Here is a 26,805-nt window from a genome sequence, read left to right as displayed (position 1 = left end):
CATCCCTTGCATAAAATACAGTCATCTTGTTCTCGAGATTTTTTTTTGGTAATTAAAATTATTATATAGCAGTTTTTAAATCTCCTTTTAAAAAACTCACTGGGACAAAAATAATAGGGTTTTATCTTTAAAGTCTAGAATGTGAATGACTTTTATCAATAGGCCTCACCATATACTTTATATCTGCCTTAATAACTTCAAGCTGTTCTTTCCATAATAGTTTTAAAGGTTTCTCGCTTTAAAACTGTATATCCAGGGTCATATGGACATCTAGGACAAGCATTTGACATCCCAGAATAGAATGTTAGAATTGAAGAGAACCTTAGAGTTCATTTTACAAAGGGGGAAACAGATGGTTAGAGAGGTCAGCTAAGGGACTGGCTCAGGATCACACAACATTTCAAAGAACTGCATTTTTATATTTTTATAGTGTATTTTAAATTGTATTTAGTCTCTATATTACAGTATCTTTTCCTCCCTCTTTACTTCCTTATATGTATTGAATTTTCCAACCATGATAATAAGCTGAAGTTGAGATATGACACAGGGTAAGAGTGGAAATACCAATTTTTCTTTAAAAAAAAATCTCTGTAGGCTTTTTTCCTACTCAAGACTTTTGGGGTACATAATCTCATAATTCAGCTTTTTTTATCAGTTTCTAATACCAATAGGAATGTGCTACTACATACATTAGAAAGGACATGATACAAATAGCACATCAAATTCTGATGAAATTGTTCCTCATGGAGTTTTTCTTCTTTTCAAGATAATGCATATGGTAAAACATTACGGCAACACCATGGCTGGGTAGTTCGAGGGGTTTTTGCGGTAAGTAATCCTTCTGCCTCCTAATGTTCTGATGGTCACAGCAAGGTGTTTTGTTTTGCTTTGTGTGTGTGGTGTTTCTGTTTGTTTTTGAGAATAAGAACGAAATATTGCTTATTTCATTTAAGTCTATAGGTCTTTGTTGTATGGAAATGTTGGCAATAAAAAGTAAGAAAAGACTGTTAGAGTGTGCTTCACCTTATCTAGTTCCAGTGACCCTGAGAAGATTTGTCTCAGAAGTGGTTGCCTTCTGATGTGGTAGTAAAGAGTGTCAGTGTAGAGATAGGCAGGAAGCTGTCAAATGCTCACCATTGAGGGGAAACCAGTGGTGGTTTCAAGCCCATAGCTCCCTCTGCTGCCTGTTAAAGTCAATCCTGTTAATTCTCAGATTTTAGTCAGGTTTTTTTCCCCTAAATTGAATTTTGTCTTGAATATTAACTGACCTGGATTGCCAGTGGCTAGGACTAGAAATATCTTCTTACCCAGTTATTTTCTTTATGGAGGTGTTGGTATTCATATGTTTGGGCTCCTGTTAGCTACCGCTCCTTCCTTCCTTGCGTGACCTAGGAAGAGCACACACCTGAGAATCATGGTCCCCCGGACAAATCACTTAGCCTGCTTTGTGAAATAGAAGGAGAAGATGGCCCCTTTATGTCAGCAGTAATACTCTGTTATTCTCTCATCTGGGGAGAGGTCAGCCTTAGTCAGGTGCAGCCATGAAAAGGCGTAGTCTCATGTAGTGGTACAGTAGGAAGTGTCATAGAGTATGAGTGTTGTTTGGAAGGTCGGGGGATTAAAAATAGCCTTGCAGATGATGGTCTTTTACTAATTTAAAGCATGGGAGACATCATTTGCCTAAGGTAAGAACTGTTCAGGTCATGATTTACTAGGAGGCAGGTAAAGAAAGTGGGAAGAATTTACCGTGGAAGAAATCAAATTTTAGTGAAAATGAAACATTTTTGAAAGCATAGAGATGACTAGCTCTGTGTCCTACTGTTCACTGGAATAGGAGCCAGACCAGTTGCAGCCACTGACTGCTCACACTTACCTTCAGTGCGTGTTTAATAACATAATAATAGTTACCATTTGGCTGTTGGACACTTACTGTGTATCAGGCACTGTGCCAGCTACTTCTGTGTTCACTCTCCTTGGTAATCCTCAGGATTAACTCCCACTATTTTACAAGTTCAGAACTGTTTGTTCCAGTCCCAGAGTGAGGCAGTGGCAGAGCCCAGGTCTAAACCCAGATCTGCTGTCTCCGAGGCTGGTGCCCATCCCACACATCACAGCTCTCCACAGTGAAGACAGAATAACTGAGAAACTGCTAGTGAGAAATGAGGCAAAGGATGCTGCTGCATTCATCAGTCTCCCTGAGTAAATACTGTGATTGCCTACAGGTGCCTCACACCCGCGTTCCCTTGGTGAGGTGACGGAGCATAAAAACACTGAGTTGCACCATTTATAAGAAACATAAATGTGGTTTGGGGTTGTTGTTTTTTTTCAGAATAGAGGGCAGAGTTTAATCCTGAAATATTATTGATGATCCGAGATGTTGCCAACAAGAATGAAGCTATAGCACAAAATTCATCATAAGCATGAGTCTTTAAAAGAACATTTTAACTTACAGGATTTTTCCCAATATATAGTAATTTAGACTCATTGTAAAAAAAAAATTTTTTTAATTATGGAAGAATAGAAAGGGTAAAAATTAAAATTGTCCATAATCTCACCACTCTACAGTAAGGATTTTTAACATTTTTGTGTTTTACCTTCTTAGCTCTTATTTTCATATACTTTTACATATTCTCTTCAATATGGTTCTATTTCATTTCATATATTTATATAAATATCTACTTATAGATACTTATATTTTTATATTTACATGTTTATTTTATGTGTATAATTACCTTTATTTTGTATACCTACTCTGTATATGCATATAAATTTTTTTGACATTTAGCTGGTTGTATAATTTTGTATTCTTTTTCTCCACTTTTTAATTTTTTATATTTTCTAGTTTTATTGAGAAATAATTGACAGATATTACTGTATGTTTAAGGTGCACAGCAAGATGGTTTGATTTACATGCATTGTGAAATGCTTACCACAATAGCTTCAGCTAACATCCGTCTTCTCATATAGATACAATTCAAAAAAAAGAAAGGAAAAAATTTTTCTCCTTGTGATGTGAACTCTTAGAATTTACTCTTGGAACAAGTTTGCTGTGTATCCAACAGCAGTGTTAGCCATAGTCTTCCCCACTTATTTTTAGGGACTGCATAATATTTCCCTAGTATGGAGGTACCATAATGTATTTGCCCAAATCTCTGTGTTGGAAATTTCAGCTGCTTCTAAATTTGTTTTTACAGACAGAACAGCATCTGTTTTTATGCATTTTTGACTAAAACTGTTATTTCCTCAAAATAGGTTCCTAGAAGTAGAATTGCTATGTCTAATACCAAGAAACTACAGCCACAACTTAGAATTGGAGCACTTACCATGCACTAGATGTTGTTTTAAGTGCTTTACTTACATAAAGTTATTAATCTCATAACTCTGAGGTAGGTTCTCTTATTTTCCCTGCTCATAGACAAAGAAACCTGAAACACATAGAGGTGAGGTAATACACCCAAAGTTATAGAGAAAGAACATTTTGAAGACTTGATATTATTGCCAATAGTTTTTCAAGTTGCTGGTTTTTAAGAAAATAGATTATGTTGAGCATTTGGCAACAGCCTTTTCAGTAGAGGAGCTACCTTTCACTGTCTCTCCTGTTATTCTCTAAGTCTTCCCTACTTTGGAAAGCTTATTGAGTTTTCTAATGTGCTAATTAAAATTATCAGGAGCAAATTCATGTAACTAATCCTGGTTGCTCAGGGAAATGGCTTTTACGCTCAAGGAATTTGACTTATTTACCAGACAAACAGTGAACTTTTATCTTCAAACAGTTACCGTCTGTGGAACTGATGGCCAGTCTAGGCTCTGCCTCTTTCTGTGGCTGCGTTTGGCTTCATCTTCAGTTGAGTTCTGTCATTGTTTCCCAGATAGACTCAGCTGCATCACAGTCCACTAGGAGTCTTTAAGAAATCTGTAGTCCTGGGTTCCACTCTGGAGAAACTTTAAAAATTTTTTCTTTTACTTAAATATATATACACAGAGTTTTGTTTTGTTTTTTATCACAGAGTCCAAAAAGGTTATAACAGAAAATAGCAGTTTGTTCCATACTTCTCAGACTCACTAAAAGAGGCTGCCACTTTCAGCTGCTTTGACTATTTCTTCCAATACCTCTGTAGTTCTAAAACTATTTACTGTTCTTTGTGGACTTATCAGTGTTAATCACTGTTGATTTCTGTTATGGGTTAGAAATTAGCTCTCTTAGACCTTACTGTCACTACCTCACCTCCCCTGCTTCCACCTTCCCTATATAATTATATCACAAGGTAACATGATGATGATGAGCCAGAATTCTGTGATTTTTTTCGTTCTTTCTTACACGAGGTTTACATTTTCCCCCGTACCATCAGATTTCTCAGATCACCATCATTCTGAACTCACAAATGTATCAGATTACCTGTATTTTTTTTCTTGGAGTGTGCCCTTCCAGTACTTTCTAAACTCTTCTTCCAGTCTAAATTGTTGTACTGCTATTGCCCTAGGACTTTTCTTCACAGGTTTTCCTATATTGCATCCCCACCTCACCCTAATTCCATTTCCCAAGTCCTATGACTTCCTATTTCTTGATCCAATCCCTTATTTTGATGGTATCCAAACTCTAGTAACTTCCTAAGAAAGGGTGCAAGGGAGGTAAATTTTTGAGTTCCTGGAACTATCTTTATTCTGCCCCTTTTTTCCTAGAGTGTTGCTTTGGCTGGTGTAGAATTCTAGGTTAATAGTAATTTTCTCTCAGTACTCTGAAGGCATTCCTTTGATGTCCTCCAGCTTCCAGTGTTACTGTTGTAAAATCCAATGTGCCACTGTGTATAAACTGTTCCTCGCCTCCTTCTAGATGCTTTTAGGATCTGTTCTTTATGCCCACATTCTAAAATTTCACTGTGTTCTCCTTTTGGTCTTTGTCATTCATTCTGCTGAGCACTTGGATAGGTCTTTAAATCTGGAGACTCATATCCTTCAGTTCTGGGAGACTTTCTCACATTATATTTTTGGACAGTTGCCTTCCCTTCATTCTCTGCTCTCCCTGTACCCCTATCATTATTTGAGTATTCATTGTGTGCCAGGCAGTGGAATAAACACATCCTACATGTCCCATTAATCCCTCAAATAGGGAAAGTGCTATCAGTCATCTTCTATAGATGAGGAAACTGAGGTTCTAGGAGTTTAATCACCTTGCTTAAATTCCTCAAGCTAATATGTAAAAGATTGGGGATTCAAGTCCAGGTCTCCTCACCCACGCCTGTGCTTTAACCACTGCATAATGCCAGTCACTTTCCAGTTGCAAAAAAGGAGAGGGTTGATTCTCAAAAGACTTTCAATATAAGGAAGCTCAAGGAAGCCACTGCAGAATGATTATTCAAGATTCCAAAAAGTCTCCAGAGAACTCAGCGGAGCCAAACCAGTAGGTGCCAGATAGATTTTAGCAAGCTTAGGGAACAGTTGGCCTGCAAAGGGAGGGGAGCTATAAGGAGCTTAGGAAATCTTCCATCAGGGAAGCAGTGTGGTTGGTGGTGTAGTTGAAAAAGCATAGAGATGAATCTAAGTTCAGATCCCGGCCCTGGCGCTCACTAGCTGTGTGATGTCTCTCTGTCAAATAGGAATGTAAATTGTACAGGGTTCTTACAAAGATTAACTGGGATAAAATACGTTAAAGCATCAGTGTACAAGCAGACAACAAATGTTAACCCCCTTCCTTTTTAGAAAATATTCAAGACTACAAAGGAAATATCCATGTAGGGGGAAATAGGAGACACGCAAAGAAAGTACGTGGAGATGAGATACAAATAGGATGGTGAGACGCCCTGCCAGGCTGGCCACGTGCCGACAAAGACTGTGGTAGCAGCACGCATGGAGGTCATCCTGAGCACTCAACCGGAAGAGGCTGGATCACTGTGAATGAGAAAGGAGCTTTTTTCAAACTGTTTCTCTCAGCATTCCCTGACTTGATGGGATTATGCATCCTGAAGATGGCCCAAGAACATACTTGCTTCTTCTAGCCTTAAAGTGATTTGGTGCTTGAAACACAATTTTAGAGTCCATGAGCTGAAAGGCTGTATGCCTTTTTTTTTCACTCTTGCTCCCCTCAGCTCTGTATGTGTGTGAGTGTGTGTGCACGCATGCGCTTGTGCATGAGTATAATGTGCAAGAGAGCGAGCCGTGGTGCAGCTTCTCACGGGCAATTCTTTTGCAGTTAGCTCTGAGGGCAGCTCCATCCTATGAAGATTTTGTGGCTGCATTAACCATTAAGGAAGGCGACCACCAGAAAGCAGCTTTCAGTGTTGGGATGCAGAGGGACCTCAGCCTTTACCTCCCCGCCATGGAAAAGCAGCTGGCGATACTGGACACTTTATATGAGGTCCACGGACTGGAGTCTGACGAGGTGGTATGATGTCTGCAGGGCAGCGCCGCCTCCTTACTTCAGGGAATAAAGTTCGCTAAAGTGTTTCGTTGCCCTACTTAATTTCCAGCAGCAGCTTCAGTCCTCTCCAATCCCTTACTTGGGGGGATGGAAAGGAGGAGGCAAAGCCTAGTGCTTTTATGTATAATTTTTTAAATGCATATATGTTTTGTGTGTTTAAAAATCAAGGTGCTATATATTCAGTTCAAAGGGCCTCCTGGAAACCAAATCATAGCTGTTACACAGACGTGAACAGCGAGTTACAAGAGCAGATTTGACAAATGAATTTGTTAGTATTGTGTTTTGCTTTTAGTTTTAATGGGCCACCCAAACCCAAGCTGAAAATGAGCAATTTTTTTATCAAGGACTGTAACTCATAGCCAGTGTTTCAATCAATTTAGAATTAGACTAAAAATTTAGAGGGAGCTCAGCCCCTTTGTTGAAGCTATTGAAATGTACAGTTTGCTATTCCTAGACGTCCTGCAAAGAATCCTCTTCTCTGTGGCTCTGTGGGCCAGAAGAGCCTGTGTAGTCAGTGTGTCCGGGACGTTGGTGTGACCGAGCAGTGCCATCCCTGTTTATGGGCCAGGAGACTGGCTCTGAAGAGATGAGTGGTATGTCCCAGACCCGAGCTGGAGGACAGTATGGGAGGGGTGGGACAGGTCACCTGAGGTGACCCCTGTGCAGTGCACACCCTTGGCCAGCCTGCTTTCCTCGGCATCATCTCAGTTGGACATGAGAGCAAAACCGTGACATTATTATTAAACTTCAAAAGTAAGGTGTATAGGTCGAGGGATTTGCTCAGTCACACAGCCACTGAATAGAAGAGCCGCGTGATTTCCATGTGTGATCTGGACCACCTCTGCATCAGAATCACATGGCGTGCTTGTTTGAAAAGCCAATTCCCAGGCCTTACCTTGACCTGAAGAACCAGAATTGTGGGATTGGGACTCAGGATAATAAACCTTGAATTTGAATAAACTTCCCAAGTTATTCTTGTGCACACAGGGTTGAAGAGCTACGAGATTAAATTCTAGTTTACCGAATTCCCAGTCTTCTGCATGAACTAAATGATGTGTACTTTTTTTTCAAAGAGGAAGAGGCTATCGTTGAAATGAAGTAGTTAAAGGGAGAGTGAGAAATGGAGCAAGTTTACTCAGCAGGTTTCTTAATTGAGCCAGCAGGCCTTCAGGGACCACGGTTCTGAATGTGCTCTCTGATCAGTCTTGGCTTTATCACCAATGGTGCAGAGTAAGCTAAATGCAGCTGCTTATCTTATCTCAGAAGCTCTGGGACTGTGTCACAGTTTAAAGGTGGGATTTAAGCCTTTCACAAAACTACCTTGTGTAGGCGTTCTCCCGAAGAGTGTGACGCCAGGACTGTGGCCCTAGTCTCTCAGTAGGCCAGGCTGCCAAGAGCGGGCGGCGGGGAGAGGCCATGGCTGCCTTCCCTGTCAGGGGCTACTCGCTTTAAGCAGCTGGAAGGGAAGCTCCCCGGGTAGAAGGTGAGTTCCTTTGAAGGGCACAGGTGATGCTGTCCCGAGGGCAAAGAGAACCCTCTCCTTAGATGAGAGATTAATGTAAGGAGGGGTATTGATTTTTTTTGTCTGTCTTTAAACAAATGGGCATTTATGTAGCTCAAATTAACGAAGCAGATACTGTGCTCAGTAAGGACTTCTGGAAAATGCTTAACCTTTAGAAAAGCAACATCAAATATTTTAAGGCTAGGGGGAAAAAGGGTGCTAAAGTGATGTTGATTCTTTTGTATCTTAGCGCTTGCTGTTAGCAGCTGCTAAGGTGTGTATGTTGTCTTCTCCCATTCCCACGAGTAATTAGTGCAGACCTCCTTCTCTGGCTAGTGTGAACGTGATGGCAGGACTAGGGGATAAGTTAGACTTCCTGCCCTTACAGAGCCTCCTAAAAGGGAAAAAGAAAAAGCCACCAGCCTTTGCTTTACCTTGAATGAATGCACATTAGACATTGCACCATTGGGTGGGGATGCTGCCAGGAGATTGTAAGTGTTGTGAAGCACGACCCTTCGGAGCAAGTGGTGGTGCTCCCCGACACCTCAGGAGAGCTGGTCTGGTCTCTGGGAGAGAGGTGGGCACACTGAAAATACCTCAGATTTTCCACCGAGGCTTTGAATACACACAGAAAGAAAGCTGCTCGGCACGGCCATTTCGTGGTTCTGTAGGTACTGCCTTGGTGTGTATGACCCAGTTTTCTGGGAAAGAAGGGTTTCATATTATCTGGGATCTTTGGGAACCCAGATCAGAGTAGCTTGAATAACTTGAATAAGTTGCATTACCTACTCAACACTTTTCCAACCCTACAGAAAGGGGGTAATGTTTTTTGATAGGTATTTTCCTCACTGGAGCATACTAAGTTTACCTAAGATGCGTAAAGCTCTGGAAATTGAACTTCATCTTAGATGACAAATTCAACTTGGCCTGACGCTTGGCACTGTCAGAGCTTCCTCCTGGACCTGCAGTATTTGCTTCTCCATTTTATTTAAAGGCATAATGTGTGCTAATTGACATTTACTATCTAAGACGAGGACAAAGAGAAAAGATAAGGCTTTCTCTCCATAATCCTCTAAGATTCCTGGGACCTCTAAGCTTTCTTTCTCTGACAATGAGAGGAGATGGGAAAACGCTAGTATGTTTGTTCATTGCTCAAACGTTTTTTAGGATTCCCTTTCTAGAGTAACCTTTAGAGAGATCCTGAAGGAAAAGAAAAGGTAATGTGTCTTCTAACTAATAAGTAGCATTTGGACGACCTCCTATAAGGCACTTCCATACACATAATTTCATCATGTCTGCACTTCTCCCCACAGCAGAAGCCAGCCCTTACACTTAGGAGGGATTAATATATATTTGTCTAACTGAACAAAATCCTTTCAATGATGGCAAATTTTTTTTGTTCTTGAAAGCAGATTTGATTCATTATACTTAATCTTGACAAAAATGTTAAGTTAGAGGGATAACTTTTGGGGAAGAACCAACTTGTGACTCTGAGGTAGAAATGATTTTCTCATCACCTCTTGATCCATCTCCTCAGGTAGTTCTAGAACTGGGGCTCTTGGAATGCTGAGCACATCAGTCCCCAGGGCATTGACTTTGAAAGGCAGCGTTTGTTAGGATGTGTAAGTAGTGGCTTCAGGTGCCTTGTCGTCATTATTTGTGTGTCATTCTGAAAATAAATGCTCCCCAAATGTCATATTCCACGATGAGGGATATCTGAACTCCATAGTTGAGCCCTGCTGCTTCTCTCTCCTCTTCTGTTACTAATGATTGCGAACAGTGCCCCCATCAGAGCACCAAATCCATCCCCTTTCTTAGCTGTTCTGCTCCGTTCCTCAGCAGCAGCTTCGAGCACATATGTGGAGCATCTGGCACAGACCTAGCCGGGGTCAGGTGCCCAGTCAGTGGGCATTCTCTTCCCCTCCCAGACTGCAAGAGCTTCTTAAAGAACCCCTGTTCCCATGTGTAGCTGTAAAGCAGGTGACCGCATGGTGTGTAGCATCTAGGAAAGGTGATCTGTTCTTAGATGAGGGCTGCTGGAAAGGTTTGCAGTCTCCTCTTTTTGATTATTAATTAATCAAAAGTTAATGCTTTCAACTTTATATTTTCGGAAAAGTGTTTTTAATTAAGAAAAATATGTGGTAGGGACCAATAAATAAATTATACTCTTCTTTATTAAATTTGAAGTAAGTAAAAGAGCTGAAGGAAGAGGTGTCTTATTAAGGAAACTTAATCTGATTGTGAAAGTCATATGTATGAAGAAATATCATTTAAGTCAGTAGGAAGAGTCAAAGGGTCATGAGCGATACAAGACGATGTGATTTTGGAAACTTCCTGAAACAACACTTTTTATGTTTTTCTCTACTAAACGACTATGTCCTATAAGAAGTTGGTTACATGATGGTGCATTTCTGAATCATCGATTAAAATCAGTTGCTTCTGATAATTAGTCATGGGTTTTATAACTCTTCAGCTTCCCTGCCCTTGTGTTTCATTTCTTTTTTTAAGGTGAACTATCAACCTTTAAAAATTTTTTTAGATTTAGAATTTATAGGTACAGTACATTTTAAGCCATTGTTCTGTTAGCTGAGCTAACATGTTTGGTCTTGGAGGGGCTGACTTCCATGCCGTTTGTGATCTGGTGGACTCTGTACATGAGCTTCAGTGTCTACAGCAGCCCGTGTCCCTGTGACATGCACATAGAGTGCTTTACTTAGAAACACACTCTGCTTCTGGGCGGCCCTTTGTGGTCTGCAGTTGCTTACTCAGGGGTTCATAAGAATGACAAAAATACCCACTAGCTGTCTAATAGTATTTTAAGACTGCTTATCTATTACAAGGGTGTTAGGGTCCTTTCAGCAATTCCATGAACATACTGTTCAGTAGACCTCCTCTGGAAATGCCCCCAGTCCTATCCTGGCGCAGGCAGTAGCCTGTGTACAGAAGCCATTTGCATGATTTCTTGTTGCGCTGCTGCATCAGGGCACTTGGAAGCGATCCTCAGCGGTACGGTTGACGCAGGCATTGATCTTTCTTCTCCACTGTTTCTATATAGCTTTAAATTAAAAGGAAAAAACATACCACTACGCTGCAAAGCAAAAGTTTTCAAAATTCTTCGGTTACCCTTTTCAATCACTTCTCTTTGAGCGTGAACAAATGTTTTCAGCTAAGCTATGTGAGAACACGACAGATCTTGCTTGTTTTAAGCACTGTCCATTCTATTTTATATATTTTAAAGTGTGATCAGTATTTCTTCCCTGTACTTTATAAACAGAAACCACCCTGAAATGGTTGATACCCCTTGCAAAGCTGATCTCATCCACAGACTCCTGCGTATCTGTGTCTGTTTATAGGTGTATATGGAGTCAGTGGTGACAAGACAGGTGATCTAGAAGTAATTCTGTTGCTTCCCAGAAGGCTAATGAGCCAGTCTCCTGTGGCATGTTTGATGCATGAATCCCTTTGTGTCATGACAATTTTCACTAGAATGTCAGTAAACAGCCCAACTACCTCATATGAAATTGGCTGTGGACAATCTGTGTCAGATGAGACATGTGTTAAGGTTGATTTAATCTGGTTAATAGATTGGACAAAATGATGTCTCTATAAAGAAGAAAGATGTTAGACCAGATGCCAAAGGCTACAATGTACATAGATTTCCTTGGGTTGCTTTTTTAAGTCAGTGTTTAATTCTACCCCCAGTATTCTCATCTCCATTGTTTGTGATCTCATAGATCCATGCACTTTGAATATCTGTCACATGCAATCCTATGTTACCTGTTCTTGTCCTTCAGCATTTTGAATGAGCATCATAATGACAGTAGAAAGCAACAGTAGAAAGCAAGTGTCCAGTGGTTTGCTGATTCCTTAATTTTAATGGACCTTTACTTAGAATATAATGTGTTGGAGCCTTTAAGGATCAACTGATAAATGAGAATTTCATGTTTAGGTTTCATGTAAAACTCTGTCCAAGTTCTAACTCTGTATCTTGTGGGGAGGGGGAGCAAGGGAGGGATTTACTTTTTTTGCAAAAATATTTGAAAACATGTGTCAGATTTTATATTCATTAGTTATAATAAACTTATTTTTAAAGTATTTTATCAAGTGCTTCTCTTAAAGATTGTGTGGGTTTTTGCTTAATGAATATGCCAGTAATAAGTATCATTTATGGAACACATACTATTTGCTGGGCATCATTCCAAGCTCTTTACAAATATTAATACACTTAGTCCTCCTAATCACTCTATGGGGCCGGTACTGTTATTAACCCCAAGTTACGATGAGAAAACTGAGGCACAGATTGGGGAAGCCCCTGGTCTAAGGTCCCGCAGCTGATGAGGAGTAGAGCCAGGCTACAAACTGAGGCAGCCTAGCTCCAGAATCTTTATAACAAACTATTTAAACCTAAACAAAACATAATTTTGAAACATCAAATGACCACTGTAATGGCATTGCCTCTGGGTGTTCTAAGCACACTAGAAAGACTAGCTCCTGTCACAGGTGGCTGTGTTCTTTGGCCTGGTTTAATTCTGTTTTCAGAGAAACCACAAACGCAGAACAAAGAGATGAATTTGCTGTGCTTAACGTCTGAGTTGCTGTTTGGTTACATTCAAAGCAGATACTTTTTTGCCTAAATCACTTGGTGCCGAAGTAGGGTTGGACTTGTTAGGTTTTCACTCTCTGATACTTGTTGGTGGATGTTAAGATGCCTGCAGATAGTTAGATACGTGTGGCTGGCGATGGGGTGCAACCCTGCCCACACGGCCTCCTCTCCAGCCACCTCTTTAAATACATGAGCTAGGCCAGTTAGAACTGGGACAGGGAGGGTTGAAGGAAGAGAGAGAAACCAGTGAAGTGTGGTAGGTGTTTAAGCAAAAGGGTCCTGTGGAGTCTGAGCTGGGGTGGCCATGTTGGGCCACGTGCAAGAGAAGGAAGAAGAGAAAGCCAGTGGGAAAGGAAAGGATGGTGCAGGCACACCGAGAAGCAAGGACGAGGAATTGTGTAGTTGCCACACACCAGCAAACTTTCCTTGAAGGCTGGCTTTCCCTTTCCCACTTCTAGCTCCTGCCCTAGAATTCCTCCCCTTGAGAACCCTGTACCTTTACGGTAAGACCCTAACCTTTTTTGCTTACGCTGCTTTTAGCGGGCTTCTATTCCTTGAAATAATCCCTGTGACAAGCATGTGTGTCTTTATTCCACACTGAATATGGGCAAGTCCAGAAACACCCAAGTGATATATGTCGAAGAACCACCACCACCATCATTCTCACTGTGTAAAATGGAAATGCCTCTCCAGACCTGAAGTCAGTCTGTATGGGCTCTGCTTATTCTAACTTAGGTTCAATTCCCCCAGAAAACCCCAGGGGCCTTTTTGTAATGGCTTTGTTCTTGCAAATTGTAAGCATCAGTTCTCCCAGAGATGGCGGTATAAGGACTAGCTGACCATCTCCTGCCTTCCCCCATACCTACCTGGAGCAGTGTGCTCAGATATGCGTGTGTGAAGACTCAATTGCTGTCCCTCAGCTCCGCCCTCTGCAGTAGTTGGAAACCATGAAAAGATAAGCTTCCTGGAGGAGGAACCAAGGTGGGTTCAAAAGAGACCATGTTTGGACATCTGTCCTCATTTCTGGTGGGCAGGAGAGCAAAGTTGCCTTGTGCTAATGAGGGGTCAGCTGAGGAGAGGCAATGTCTACTGCTTCCTATTCTTCCAGAACCTGAGAATACTGGTACGTTTTCTGTTTTATTACTATTCTACAAGAATGTGGATACACCTGGAATATGGAGTGTGGATAACCAGGTCATTCACCTGGGTTGTGGTCTTGGAGCTCCAATCCAGACCCATCTGCCTCCTGATCATTGATCCTTAGATGTCCTACCTTCGTCTGAAACCCGAATTCCAAACGTGGTTGCCCCTTAAGCTTTGCCTTCTAAGTCAGTGGCATCACCATTATTCTCATCTCTCAGGCAAGAAATTCAGACACCCTAAACTCCCTCACTTCTACACTCTTTTCCCAGTTTGTCATGAAGGCCTGTCTTGGCCTGCACACTCCCAGAGGCTGCAGCCTTGATCTCTGAATTCTCTGCGTTTTCAGCCTGTCACTGTCTTTCTGAAAATCCTTGATGACTCCATGCCATGGTTCAGGTTGCTTTACAGACTTGCATTGCCCTTTCCCCTTCCTGAAAACCCAGGTTGAGTCTCTTCAGAAACTGCCCAGACGCAGTAAATCCCAGCCATCAATTTCACCTCTGAACACTTCCTGCACTTCTAAACAATACCATGTAAATTAGAACTTGATGTTGGGAAGTGTGACTACATGAGAACTGGACTCATTCTTTGGTGCATGTTTTGGTTATCAGTGTAGCCGCCTCCCTCACTAAACCATAAACTTCACTTTCTTCAAAATAGTGTGCCCAGCCCCCAACAGTGCCTTCCTGTCCATGGGAGGTTTCCAGGACTATCTTAGAAGTTGGGCATTACCTCTGATGGTGTTCCCTGGTTCCTTCAGGTGTGTTACTACTGTTATCTAGCTAGATAAAAATATTTTGAAGCAAAGCCATACACATCTCTTCTAGTCCTTCCTGCTTCCTTGGCTTCTCAAGAATTACTGACCGAACACTCAGATTATAAATAATTTATGGGTTTTTTTGTATTTTGCCTTCGTTAATGCAGGTAATAAAATGTTTTTTAATGGTGCTTATGTGTATCAAATTATGAACAATTAGAAGGCAAAGTCCAGCTCATGGTTCTCAGCCCCATTTGTACATTAGAATTAATAGAAGGACTTAAAAAACAAGCAAACAAAAACACTGATGGAGGGACTTCCCTGGTGGCGCAGTAGTTAAGAATCCACCTGCCAATGCAGGGAACACGGGTTTGATCCCTGGGCTGGGAAGATCCCGCATGCTGTGGAGCAACTAAGCCCGTGCGCCACAACTACTGAGCCTGCACTCGAGCCCACGAGCCACAACTGCTGAGCCCGCGCACCATAACTACTGAAGCCCATGTGCTGTGGAGCCCGCGTGCCACGACTACTCAGCCCACAAGCCACAACTACTGAAGCCCGCACGCTCTAGGGCTGGCCTGCTGCAACTACTGCGCCCGTGTGCTACAACTACTGAGCCCACGTGCTACAACTACTGAAGCGCGCGTGCCTGGAGCCCGTGCTCCGCAACAAGAGAAGCCACTGCAATGAGAAGCCTGCGCAGCGCAACAAAGAGTAGCCCCCACTCATCGCAACTAGAGAAAGCTTGTGCGCAGCAATGAAAACCCAAAGCAGCCATAAATAAATAAATAAATAAAAAGTAAACATTTTTAAATTAAAAACCAGTAAAAACAGTTTCACCAGAGATGAAACAAAAGAAGGAGCCCGACCTTGTCATTGTGCCCTAAACTTCAAAAGATGATCACCAAAGAAAAAGACCACGTTTTTCTGTCAAGAATGAGAAGAGTCCCTAATCCTGCCCTTATTGAGGGAATTTGAAAAATCTAGAATTCTCATTAAAATCTCAGATTTTGGAAAGAAGATTGGAGAGTTGGACAGGATGAGTAGACATCTCTTTCTTCCTCTGAGTGGGGCTGGTGCGTGCGTGTGTGTGTGTGTGTGTGTGTGTAGGTGGAAGGGGATTTTGCTGGGGAGAGATGGGTGAATAAGGAACAGGAACAACCAGCGCATTCCTGATTTAAGAGAAAAAGCCACATCCCGAGGGTATTCTCCCCCATGCTGTAGTAGATAATCTCTCCTCTCCGTTCGGAGTTCACACTGGTGCAGGACTTAACATAACATCAGAAGGCAGAGCAGAGTCCAGTCCCTCCAATGAGAGCCTGTATACACAACTGTTCCTCCTTCCCCCACGCAGACAAGCAGGGCTCAGGTTTGGCTGGTACGCACTGGTATGACTGTGCGGGTTATTAAAATATCTAAATGCTTCTATACCAGGCAGTAAATAATCACTCTCTGAAGTGACTCATGCTGCTTTGACCCCAGCCCCTCTCACGAGAACCACCCAACTCCAGACCACCCCACAATCCGGTACCCAAAAGGATAACCTGTGGCCTAACGAGGAGCCTTCGGACCCCTGCCCCAGAGCTGTGGTCAACCTGTTTTCTGCTTATTCAGTGTCTGTGTCATGCTAGTTATTAAATATTTTTAATATCATCCATGCAGGAAAGTATATAGAACACAAGCTCACAGAGGAAGAGAAACAGCTGTCAAATAAGATGGGAAATACGCCAAGGAGAATATACCAACGCCATATCAAGGCAGATAAATGGTCTGAACAGACTTGCCCACCTTAAGCATGAGCAAATTTCAATTAAATGGCCTGGTAACCGCATAAATATGCTACAGGCAGCAAAGGGAGCAGAGTGGGGAACAGAGGAGACCAATAGGGAAGAAAAGCTAACCTAAGAAACAAAAGTTCCTACAGGTATATTGTGTTCTCAAAGAGCATCAAAAGAACAAGAATTCAGTAAAACAAGAGCTCACATGTGAGCTGATTAAACAAAATGAGATAAAAGGGCAGATTGCAGAGCTAAGGAAACAACTTGGCCAAAACAACACTATTACAGAACAAGTCAATGAATTAGAAATAGCAAGAAACATGGTTGAAAACTGAATTGGTAACATAGAAGAAAAGGCTTGAGATGACTGCAAGTGAATGAAGAATTTAAAAAGCCAAGATTAATTCTTGAGAGGACAATTTTAGAAAGAAAAAGGTATTCTAACATTAATTTGTATCCAAAAAAAAAAGGAACTAAAAACGTACTAAAAGATATAATACAGAAATGTTTTCCTGGAATGAAGGAATGAGTCTTCAGATTGAAAAAGTACACTATGTTGTACGGAATCTTAGAGAAAGCACTTGACACCAAAACGTATCCTGATGAAGTTAATGAACTTAAAGAATGAAGAAAGAATTCCTCAGTGGTTAGGAAGAAACACCAAGGGGTCTCAAACTTCTTTACCACCAGATTCAGAGATTCAGTGACAGAAGGCAATGGAGGAACGTTTCCAAAGTTCTGAGTGGGAAAAAAGAGTGCCTTAAGTATATTTTTTTAATTTATTTTTTTATTGACGTATAGCTGATTTACAATGTTTTGTTAATTTCTGCTATACAACAAAGTGGCTCAGTTATACACCTATATACATTCTTTTTTATATTCTTTTCCATTATGGTTTATCCCAGGATATTGAATATAGTTCCATGTGCTATACAGTAGGACCTTGTTTATCCATTCTATATGTAATAGTTTGCATCTACTAACCCCAAACTCCCAATCCATCCCTCCCTAACACTCCCTCCCCTTTGGCAACCACAAGTCCGTGCTCTGTGTCTGTGAGTCTGTTTCTGTTTTGTAGACAGGTTCATTTGTGCCGTATTTTAAATTCCACATATGAGTGATATGGTATTTGTCTTTCTCTTTCTGACTAACTTCACTTAGTATGATGATCTCTAGTTGTATCCATGTTGCTGCAAAAGGCATTATTTTGTTCTTTTTTATGGCTGAGTAATATTCCATTGCATATATATACCACATTTCTTTATCCGTTCATCTGTCAATGGACATTTAGGTGGCTTCCATGTCTTGGCTGTTGTGAATAGTGCTGCTATGAACATAGGGGTGCGTGTATCTTTTTGAATTATAGTTTTGTCTGGATATATGCCCAGGAGTGGGATTGCTGGATCATATGGTACTTCTATTTTTAGTTTTCTGAAGATTAGTATACTGTTGCCAACCGAGTTGTCAAATATAACGTCAAGTACTCTTAAACATGCAAGAACTCAGAGAGCCCTTCTTAAAGAAACCATTTGATAGGAGAAATTAATCAAATAAAAGGACTGGTGGTGAGCATTGAATTTATATAAAGAACCAAGACCAAACTGGGAATTGTAGTTGTATTGTAGATACAGATTGCAAATATTATAAACCTTTATAATATAACTAGTAAGTTGAAAGTGGGGGAAGGGAGGTATAAGAGTGCCAATCTCTTATTTTCATAGCAGAGAGCTGATATTGTCTAAAATAAAAAGTTATAAAGTATATATATAATGGTATTTTTTTTAATAAGCTTGAATGGATCTTGAAAGAAATACCTCTTGGGATAAAGAAATATTTAAAGTTTAGTAATGGCTTCAGTTTAGTTTCTTATCCTAAATACAAGCAAACTACCTGAATGCTTTTTTAAAAACTTAATATGATTAGAAATAAATTTGAAAAAATAAGTATACATCTATGTTTATAAAAATATCCTCTATTCTTTTTAATCTGTATCTGTGTAAAAGAAAGTCAGGAATGATATTTAAAGTTAATGATGGGGGTTTTTTTGGGGTTTTTTTTTGCGGTACGCGGGCCTCTCACTGTTGTGGCCTCTCCTGTTGCGGAGCACAGACTCCGGACGCGCAGGCTCAGCGGCCATGGTTCACGGGCCTAGCCGCTCCGCGGCATGTGGGATCTTCCCAGGCCGGGGCACGAACCCATGTCCCCTGCATTGGCAGGCAGATTCTCAACCACTGCGCCACCAGGGAAGCCCAATGATGGTTATTTTTAAGTGTGTATTGATGTAGTTTTACTTTTTTCTTTGTCATTTATTATATTGCTTGACTTTTGTTTGATAACTATGCTATCTTCTTTTTTAAAAAATTTTATTTATTTATTTTTGGCTGTGTTGGGTCTTCGTTTCTGTGCGAGGTCTTTCTCCAGTTGCAGTGAGCGGGGGCCACTCTTCATCGCTGTGCGCGGGCCTCTCACTGCCGCGGCCTCTCTTGTTGTGGAGCACAAGCTCCAGATGCGCAGGCTCAGTAGTTGTGGCTCACAGACCTAGTTGCTCCGCGGCATGTGGGATCCTCCCAGACCAGGGCTCGAACCTGTGTCCCCTGCATTGGCAGGCAGATTCTCAACCACTGCGCCACCAGGGAAGCCCAACTATGCTATCTTTTTATTTTAAAATTAGGGCAGGAGGCCCCGTCTAAAACAAGGTTTAAAATCATCGTATAGTGTGAGTGGACCTCTGACATATGCTGCCCCTTATAGTGACATTTGCTTTATAACTTCTAGCAAGATACCTTAAAATTTTAACTTAATCTCACCACACTTCCCTTTTCCCCCTGGTTATTTTTCACTCATAAGCTGCTATTTCTTTACTCATATATTATTCATCTAAATATCCCATCTTATACAGCTCATGAGTGTTATATTCTTTGGGGCTAAGGAGGAAAAAATGGAACACCCAGTATGAGACCTGCTGACTTGCCCAGTGCATCTGAAACATGAAAAAAATAGAAAAAGAAGCCATTTGGAGTAGCTGACAGTCATCTTACAAGAGGAAGCCAAAAAGACTCAGCAACTTGGGAATTTTGCACATGAATTGGCTGCAGTCCACTGGAGATGCTGAAAGATTTCTTTCTTTGTGCTTCTGGGAGCTTGGAAATGAAACATCAACCCCTCCCCTGCCCAGGTGAAATTGCTGGTCAATAGAACTGCACTTCGGTATTAGCTTGTGCTGATCAAATTCAGCTTCCAGGGATGGCAGATGCAAGAGTGCAGCAGTAACCTGTCTTCAGTAAGCATCTGTTTTCAGGACCATTCAACATTATGTTGGTGCAAACCCACGGGAGCCCTATATTCTATTGCGGCATGCGTGAGAGCAACTCAGGACCCTCTCTCTGTCACACAGTTTTATAAAATCCCGAATCTTTGACTTGATTGGTATAGAAAGACGATCACAGGATTGCAGAACTGGAAGACTCCTTCATCTGTGGTGCATAATCAGTATCCCAGAAGGTTATCAGGATCCAATCAGGAATTGTACATAATGTGTGCAGCACAGTGTCGAGCTCAAGGTAAGAGCTCCGAAAACGGTGGTGGTGATAGTAATAGTTGTTGTTATTATTACTGTTTTAACAGGAGGTCAAACTTTAAAGGCCATCATGCCTGGAGTTTTCCTAGCTGAATAAGCCTTTTCTTAATTTGGCCACTTGTCCCTGCTCTCACAGAGGATCCAGTGCTGCCTCTAGGGCAGGTCCCCTCCCCGCACTGAATGTCATGCCACCTTCAAAAAGGAGACCTTCGCCTAATCCCGTTTCCACGGAGACCGCGGCATTTCCTCTTCCTTGCCTGAGTTCTAGAGCCAGCTGTGATGCCTCATAGCTGTGTCCCAGTTGGAGGATTCCAGAAGAAGAGCTCACAGGGCATTAGGGTGGACCTGACACTTCCTATAGGACATTCCCCCTCACTCCAGAGAACATCTAATACATTTTTCTGCCCTAATCTCCTCTCCCCTTGTTCTGGAACACACTCTTATTCCTTTGAGTGACAGCCCCTTCACTGCTCTGAGTTCTGGTTGGGCCCCGAGTCACAGTGCCCAGCCCTCTGGCCACAGCAGTGGACATGGGATCCAGAATGGGCCCACCCTGGGACTCCTCCAGGATCATACATTTGGACACTGGGAGAGAGTATCCATGTTATGAACTGCATGTTTGTGTCCCCCCAAAATTCATATGTTGAAACCCTACCCTCCGTGGGATGGTATTAGGAGGTGGGGTCTTCTGGAGGTAATTAGGGTTAGGTTAGGTCATGAGGGTGAGACCTTCCTGATAGGATCAGTGCTCTTGTAAAAGGAAGGCAAGGGGTCTCTGCCGTGACCAAGAAAGCCCATGTGAGGACATAACCAGGAAGAGGACCCCCACCAAGAACCAGCCAGCCTGCCTGCTGATCTTGGACTTGCAGCCTCCAGAACTGGGAGAAATAAACGTCTGTTGTGTAACCCACCCAGGCTATGGTATTTTGGAATAGCAGCCCCAGCTGACGAAGACATCCCTTTTCTCTAGGGTTACCAACCTGCGGTGGCGTAAGAGTGACTCGTGGGCAGCCTGCCTCCCTTGGCTGCGTGTGGAGGTCTGAGATAGGAGGGGGTAGATGGGGGCAGCAGAGAGCTGAGGAGCGGCAGCGCGGAGGGCAGAGAGCGAGAGGATGTGGATAGACGCTGCTGAGTGCTGTGTCAGACCGTGTCTGGGGCGGGTCCACGCCCGCCCCTCCCAGTGGTACAAACCAACCCTCCCCCTGCTTCTTGCACTTGTAACTGAGAGAAGCCCGAGCAACTTTCAAATGAGTCCAAGACATTTGCCTTTGGCACCATCATCGCCTTCTCTCTCAATGCTTTCTGCCTCCACACGATATGTGGACACAATCTTCTGTGGTTAATAGAAGGAAAAGGAGCAACGTGCCCAAACGAGGGCCAGCTGGGGGTCCAGTTAAGTCATAACTGCTTGACTCTGCAGCAGCACCAGGACACTGGGCTGAGTCTTTGCCTTCCGTTAGTCTTTACCTCTTTCCTAAATTACAATGAATGAATCTTCATGCACCACCCAGAACTGTGTGAAGAACTTCATACAAAGTATCTTATTTAACCCTCTGAATAACCCGGAAGTATATGCTATTATTATTAACTACATTTATATATGAAGAAACTGAGGCTTAGAAATGCTGCTCTGTCCGCCCAAGGAGCATGCATGTGAGAGGTGGAACTGAGCCGTGAGCCCAGACAGGCTGACTCCAGAGCCCACGTCCTTACCACTAAGTGACTGATGCAGGAGAGCAGACACCTGGAGTCGGATCCTAGCTCTGCCATCCCTGCCTGCTGGGCTCTGTGCAAGCTAGTTACTTTCTCTGAGCTTCGCTTTCTCTCTCCTCTGTAAACCGAGAGAATGAGGTGACACTCCCTGCTCTTGATTTCCTTGCAGGGATTAAATGTGGCAGCGTATGAAAATCCCCTGGCGTGTTGCCTTACTCACCTGGACAGGCACAAACTTGTAGGTATTTTCATCATGGCCCACGTTCGAATCTCCTGGACATGTAGTGGGAGCTCACATTTTGTTCAGATCCATCCGTACCCTTCTTATCTTCCTGAGCGAGAGGGTAGAAACTGCATGGGACTGGAATGGACAGGTCTGGACTCTAGTTCTGCCCTTGTAATTTACACTCTGGGTCATCTTGGCAAATCATTTAACCCCTTGAATCTTTATTTCCTTGTCTTTAAGACTGAGATTGCGTTGTTATGAGGAGTATGTGAGATGAACATATCTATAGCACATAGCACTGTGCGTGGCACATGGCAAGTACTAGTTAAGTTGTGGTGGTGGAGTGGTTAAAGAGGTACCTGCTTCTGACATGTAGTTAATTCCTCCTCAGCTCACTCTAATTGCACGTAGAGAGAAAGGAAATTACATTCTCAGGAAGGACATCTTTAGACTGTTCATAAATGTCATCACTTATACTTAAGGCTTTTTCTTTTAAGTTTCTTATAGTTATTTGTTTTAATCTGCTAAATATTCAGGATTGGTAGGAGTGGAAGTTTCTTTTAAAAGAAAATTATTTAAAATATCTTATGTTTTAGAAAATAAGATGTTTAATCACACACCAAAAGTGAAATCTATCTAATATAGCCCCGTGCTGGTCCCTGCATTGTAAAACTGAGTTCTATTGACAAAAATCTCCACAACCAGGCAGGAAGTAAAACACGGCAAACAAGCGAGTACCTATGGTGTGCAAGGCACCGTGATAGGTGCCTTGCAGACATAGGAATGAATCATACACACCCTGCTCTCCAGGAATTTTCAGTCTAGGAATGGAGATAAGACATGTTCTTGAATTACTTTCTTATAAAACAGAATGTAATACAAGCTCTACAAAAAGTGTAAACAAAATGCTTCAGGATCCCAGAGGGGAGAGTGTGTCCTTTTAGTTGAGAGCATAGCACAAAGGCTTCCTAGAGGGAGTGGCAATGAAGTGGGAGCATAAAGAACATTGTACCAGTTAGCACTCTTTTGGTTGCAAGTGACCAAAGACCTAACAAACACTATCAACCAACTCAGCCTCATTGACATTTGTAGAAAACTACATCCATTTACAAAATACAAGTTCTTTGCAAGTACACGTGGAACATTCACCAGGCTAAACCATGTGCTAACCATAAAACAAAATCATTGACTTGAAGAAAGATTCTGGGAAGATGGGAATGGCAACAGTATAATTTTTCAGTCTCTGAATTTCCGCATAAAAACAGACAGAACAACAGGAAAGCAAAACCAAAACTTCGTGAACATCTTTTACTACAAAACTAGGTATTTTAGTTTGCTAGGGCAGTAGCAAATTACCACAAACTAGTTGGCTTAAAACAACAGAAATTTATTCTCTCAGTTCTGGAGGCTAGAAGTCCAAAATCAAAGTGCTGGCAGGGTTGTGCCCCCTCTTCTTAGCTTCTGACGTTTGTCAGCAATCCTTGTGTTCCTTGGCTTATGGCAGCATCCCTCCAATGTCTGCCTTTATCTTTAAGTGGCTGTCTTCCCCTTGTGTCTCCAAATCTCTCTCTCCTTATTATAATACCAGTCATTGGATTTGGGGCCCACCCTAACTCTGTATAACTTCATCTTAACTTGATTATATCTGCAAAGACCCTGTTTCCAAATAAGGTCAGATTCACAGCTGCCAGGAATTAGGATTTAAACATATCTTTTGGAGGGACACAATTCAACCTGTAACACTGGGTGGCATTATACCTAACAGTATGAATGAATGTTTCCCCCGACCCGCCCTCGCCAAAGATCAGGAACAGGTAAGGATGTTTGTTCTAACCACACCACTTCCATTCGTTATTGAAGTTGAGGTTCTAGCCAGTGCAGTAAGGCAACAAAAGAAATAAAAGTATACAGATTGAAAAGAAAGAAGTAAAACCTTTTATTTGCAAAGGATGTATGTCTGCAGCAGAAAACCCTAAGAACTCTACAAAGACAACTAGAGCTAATAGCTGAATATAGGATGTTTGCAGGAGACAAGATCAGTATAGAAAAATAAGTTGTATTTCTACATACTAGCAAAAAAACAATTAGAAAACAAAATTTGAAAAGCAGTGCCATTTAAAATAGCATAAAAAAATCAAGAATAAATTTAATAAAATATGTATAAAACCTCTACATGGAAAACTGTAAGATATGTCTGAGACAAGATATAAAAGACCTAAAATAAATTTTTAAAGTTATACCATGCTTATGAGTTAGAAGATCTGACAGGATGTCTCTGACGTGTGTGTGTGTGTGTGTGTGTGTGTGTGTGTGTGTGTACATGTGTGTTTATCACGGCACAAAGCAATTCTTTCATATCAGCTGGGTTTCCTACAATTCAACTCAATTCAATTCAATTCTGCCATTATCTACCTAGAGAAAACGTTGCAGCATTATTCACAATAACCAAAAGTGGAAATAACCCAAATGTCTATCAATACATGAATTGGTAAACAAAATGTCGTCTGTACAAACAATGGATTATTCAGCCATAAAAAAAAAAGGAATGATGTTCTGATACATGCTATAACATGGGCAAATCTTGGAAACATTATACTAAACGAAGTAAGCCAAACACAAAAGAACAAACATTGTACAATTACATTTACATGAAATATCAAGAGTAAGCAAATTTAATAGAGACAGAAAGTAGAGATTACCAGGGGCTGGGAGGAAGGGTAATGGGGAGTTATTGCACGCTGGTTACAGGATTTCTGTTTGGGATGATGAAAATGTTTCAGAACTAGATATTGGTGATGTTTGTACTACATTGTGAATGTACTTAATGCTTACTTAAACGTGATTAAAATGGCAACTTTTATATTACATATATTTTTCACAATTTTTTAACTTAATAAAGCAATATGCCAAAACTCATTGCATGAATTCTATACTTTGAATTGCATACTTGAATTTTACTCTTGACTTGTAAACTTTAAATGGGTGAATTGTGTGGTATATGGGTTATATCCCAATAAACCTGTCTAAAAAATACCAGTAGGATTTTGCAGAAATTGATGAACTAATTCTAAAATTTATGTGAAAATGTACAGGGCCTAGAATAACCAGAGGAATCTCGGAAGTTAACAAAGTTGGAGGACTTAACATTAGCTAGTTACAAGACTTTCTATAAAGCTGTAGTAATTAAGATGGTATGGTATAAAGAATCAAGGAACAAGAGAGAGTTCAGAAATAAACCCACATTTATATAGTCAAATTAATTTGGGTCAAAATATCAAAGAAGTTCAATGATGAATGGCAGATCTTTTCAACAAAGTGTGCTGGAACAACTGCCTATCTATACGGGGAAAATAATGAACCTCAATCCATTCCTTACACCACACAAAAAATAAATCAAGATCACACAACTGAACGTAAAAATTTTTCAAGTCTAAAGGTTCTATGAGGAAACTTAGGGCACTATCTTTGTGAATTCGGAGCAGACAAAGTTTCAAACGTATGTAAATTACATTTAAATTTTAAAAGTTATTAAAAACAAACAAACAAACATGTTCTAAGGAACAACAGTGTTAAAACAGCAGGGCCAACGTTACAAGGTCAGAAGAGCCAGACCAAAATGGTAAGTTCAAAAACATGAATTCCCTCAAATCAGTTAGAAAATATGCAAAACACAATAGAAAAAGTTACAAAGGCTATGACTAGATAATTCACAGATGGAGAAATAAAAATGGCTAAAAAAAAGGGGTTGGTGAGCATGGTTTCGTATATTTACTGGACATTCAGGGTTCTTCCTCCTGATACTGCTTATTCATACTTTTTGTCATTTTTCTCTTAGGTTGTTTATCTTGTTTTTTAAATTCTGGTTATATTGGTCATATGAGTAGCAAATATTTTTAATTCTGGTTATATTGGTCATATGAGTAGCAAATATCTTCTCTTGGTTGGTGGCTTGTCTTTTCACTTTGTATCTCATGGCTTTGTTATAAAACAAGTTTTTAATTTTAATATAATCAAATTATCATTTTTCCTTTATGATTAGTGCTTGTTGTGTTTGGTTTAGAAAATAATTCCATATACAAATATCACCAGAACATCATTGATATTTTTCCCAATAATTTTATAATTTTTCACCTTTAGGCTTTTAAAATCATCCAGAAATTGTGTATGAGGTGTGGTTTGGATTAATGTTATCTTTTCCTTATGGATAGCCACTAGTCTTAGCACCACTGGAGCTATCCTTTTCCTGTAATTTAAATGCCACCACTATCATATATACACGAGTTTAATACTAGACTCTGTTCTATTCCATTTGTTTGATTGTCTCTCTCTGGACAAATACCACACTGTTCTTTAAAGAAAATGATGAGTTTCCTCCACTACACACACACACACACACACACACACACACACACACACATACACCCCTTGTGTTTCCTCTTAAAAAGAGTTTTGGGGCTTCCCTGGTGGCGCAGTGGTTGAGAGTCCGCCTGCCAATGCTAGGGGCCACGGGTTCGTGCCCCAGTGCGGTTAGATCCCACATGCCGCAGAGCGGCTGGGCTCATGAGCCATGGCCGCCGAGACTGCGCGTCTGGAGCCTGTGCTCCACAACGGGAGAGGCCACAACAGTGAGAGGCCCGTGTACCGCAAAAAAAAAAAAAAGTTTTGGCTATTCTTCATCCTTTAATCTTCTGTAAGAATTTAAGGATCATCTTCTCAAGTTCTGAAAAATATCTTGTTAGAATTTTTATTATAATCATACTAACAGACTGATTTGGAGAGAAACTCCAATTGCTACAAAATTATATCTTCCCATCAATAAATATGGTTTATATTTCCATCTATTTAGGTGTTCTACTATTTTCTTCAATAAAGTTTAAAAAAATTTTTTAATAAAGTTTTATAATTTTAGTGATAAAAATCTTGTGCATTTTTTGTTGTATTTATTCCTAGTACCTTATATTTTAGAGTTGCCTTTGAAAATCTATCTTTTTAAAAAATTACATTTTATAATTTTTGTTGCTGGTGAACAGCAGTGTTACTGATTTTGCATATCTGTTTTGCCTTCAATAACCTTGATAAACCCTTATTTCTA

General features: G+C 41.0%; 1 protein-coding gene and 1 pseudogene across 7 annotated transcripts in view; one reads left to right on the top strand and one right to left on the bottom strand.

Annotated features, from left to right (window-relative positions):
• PLEKHA8 (pleckstrin homology domain containing A8) overlaps positions 1-7,487 on the top strand; it is a 100,281-nt gene extending 92,794 nt beyond the window's left edge. For 4 of the 7 annotated variants that reach the window (XM_049714852.1, XM_049714851.1, XM_049714850.1 and 1 more), the window contains 2 exons: positions 767-828; positions 6,188-7,487. In XM_049714852.1, coding sequence (XP_049570809.1) covers positions 767-828; positions 6,188-6,385 — 260 coding nt within the window. In that variant the 3' untranslated portion in view covers positions 6,386-7,487. The other 3 variants (XM_049714853.1, XM_049714856.1, XM_049714854.1) reach the window with 3 other exon arrangements.
• A 12,150-nt stretch (positions 7,488-19,637) lies between these two features.
• LOC101284579 (protein FAM32A-like) overlaps positions 19,638-26,805 on the bottom strand; it is a 33,595-nt pseudogene continuing 26,427 nt past the window's right edge.

This window comes from Orcinus orca, chromosome 9 (assembly GCF_937001465.1).
Source record: "Orcinus orca chromosome 9, mOrcOrc1.1, whole genome shotgun sequence".
NCBI classification, from domain to species: domain Eukaryota; kingdom Metazoa; phylum Chordata; class Mammalia; order Artiodactyla; family Delphinidae; genus Orcinus; species Orcinus orca.
This window is presented reverse-complemented; position numbering and strand designations above follow the sequence as displayed.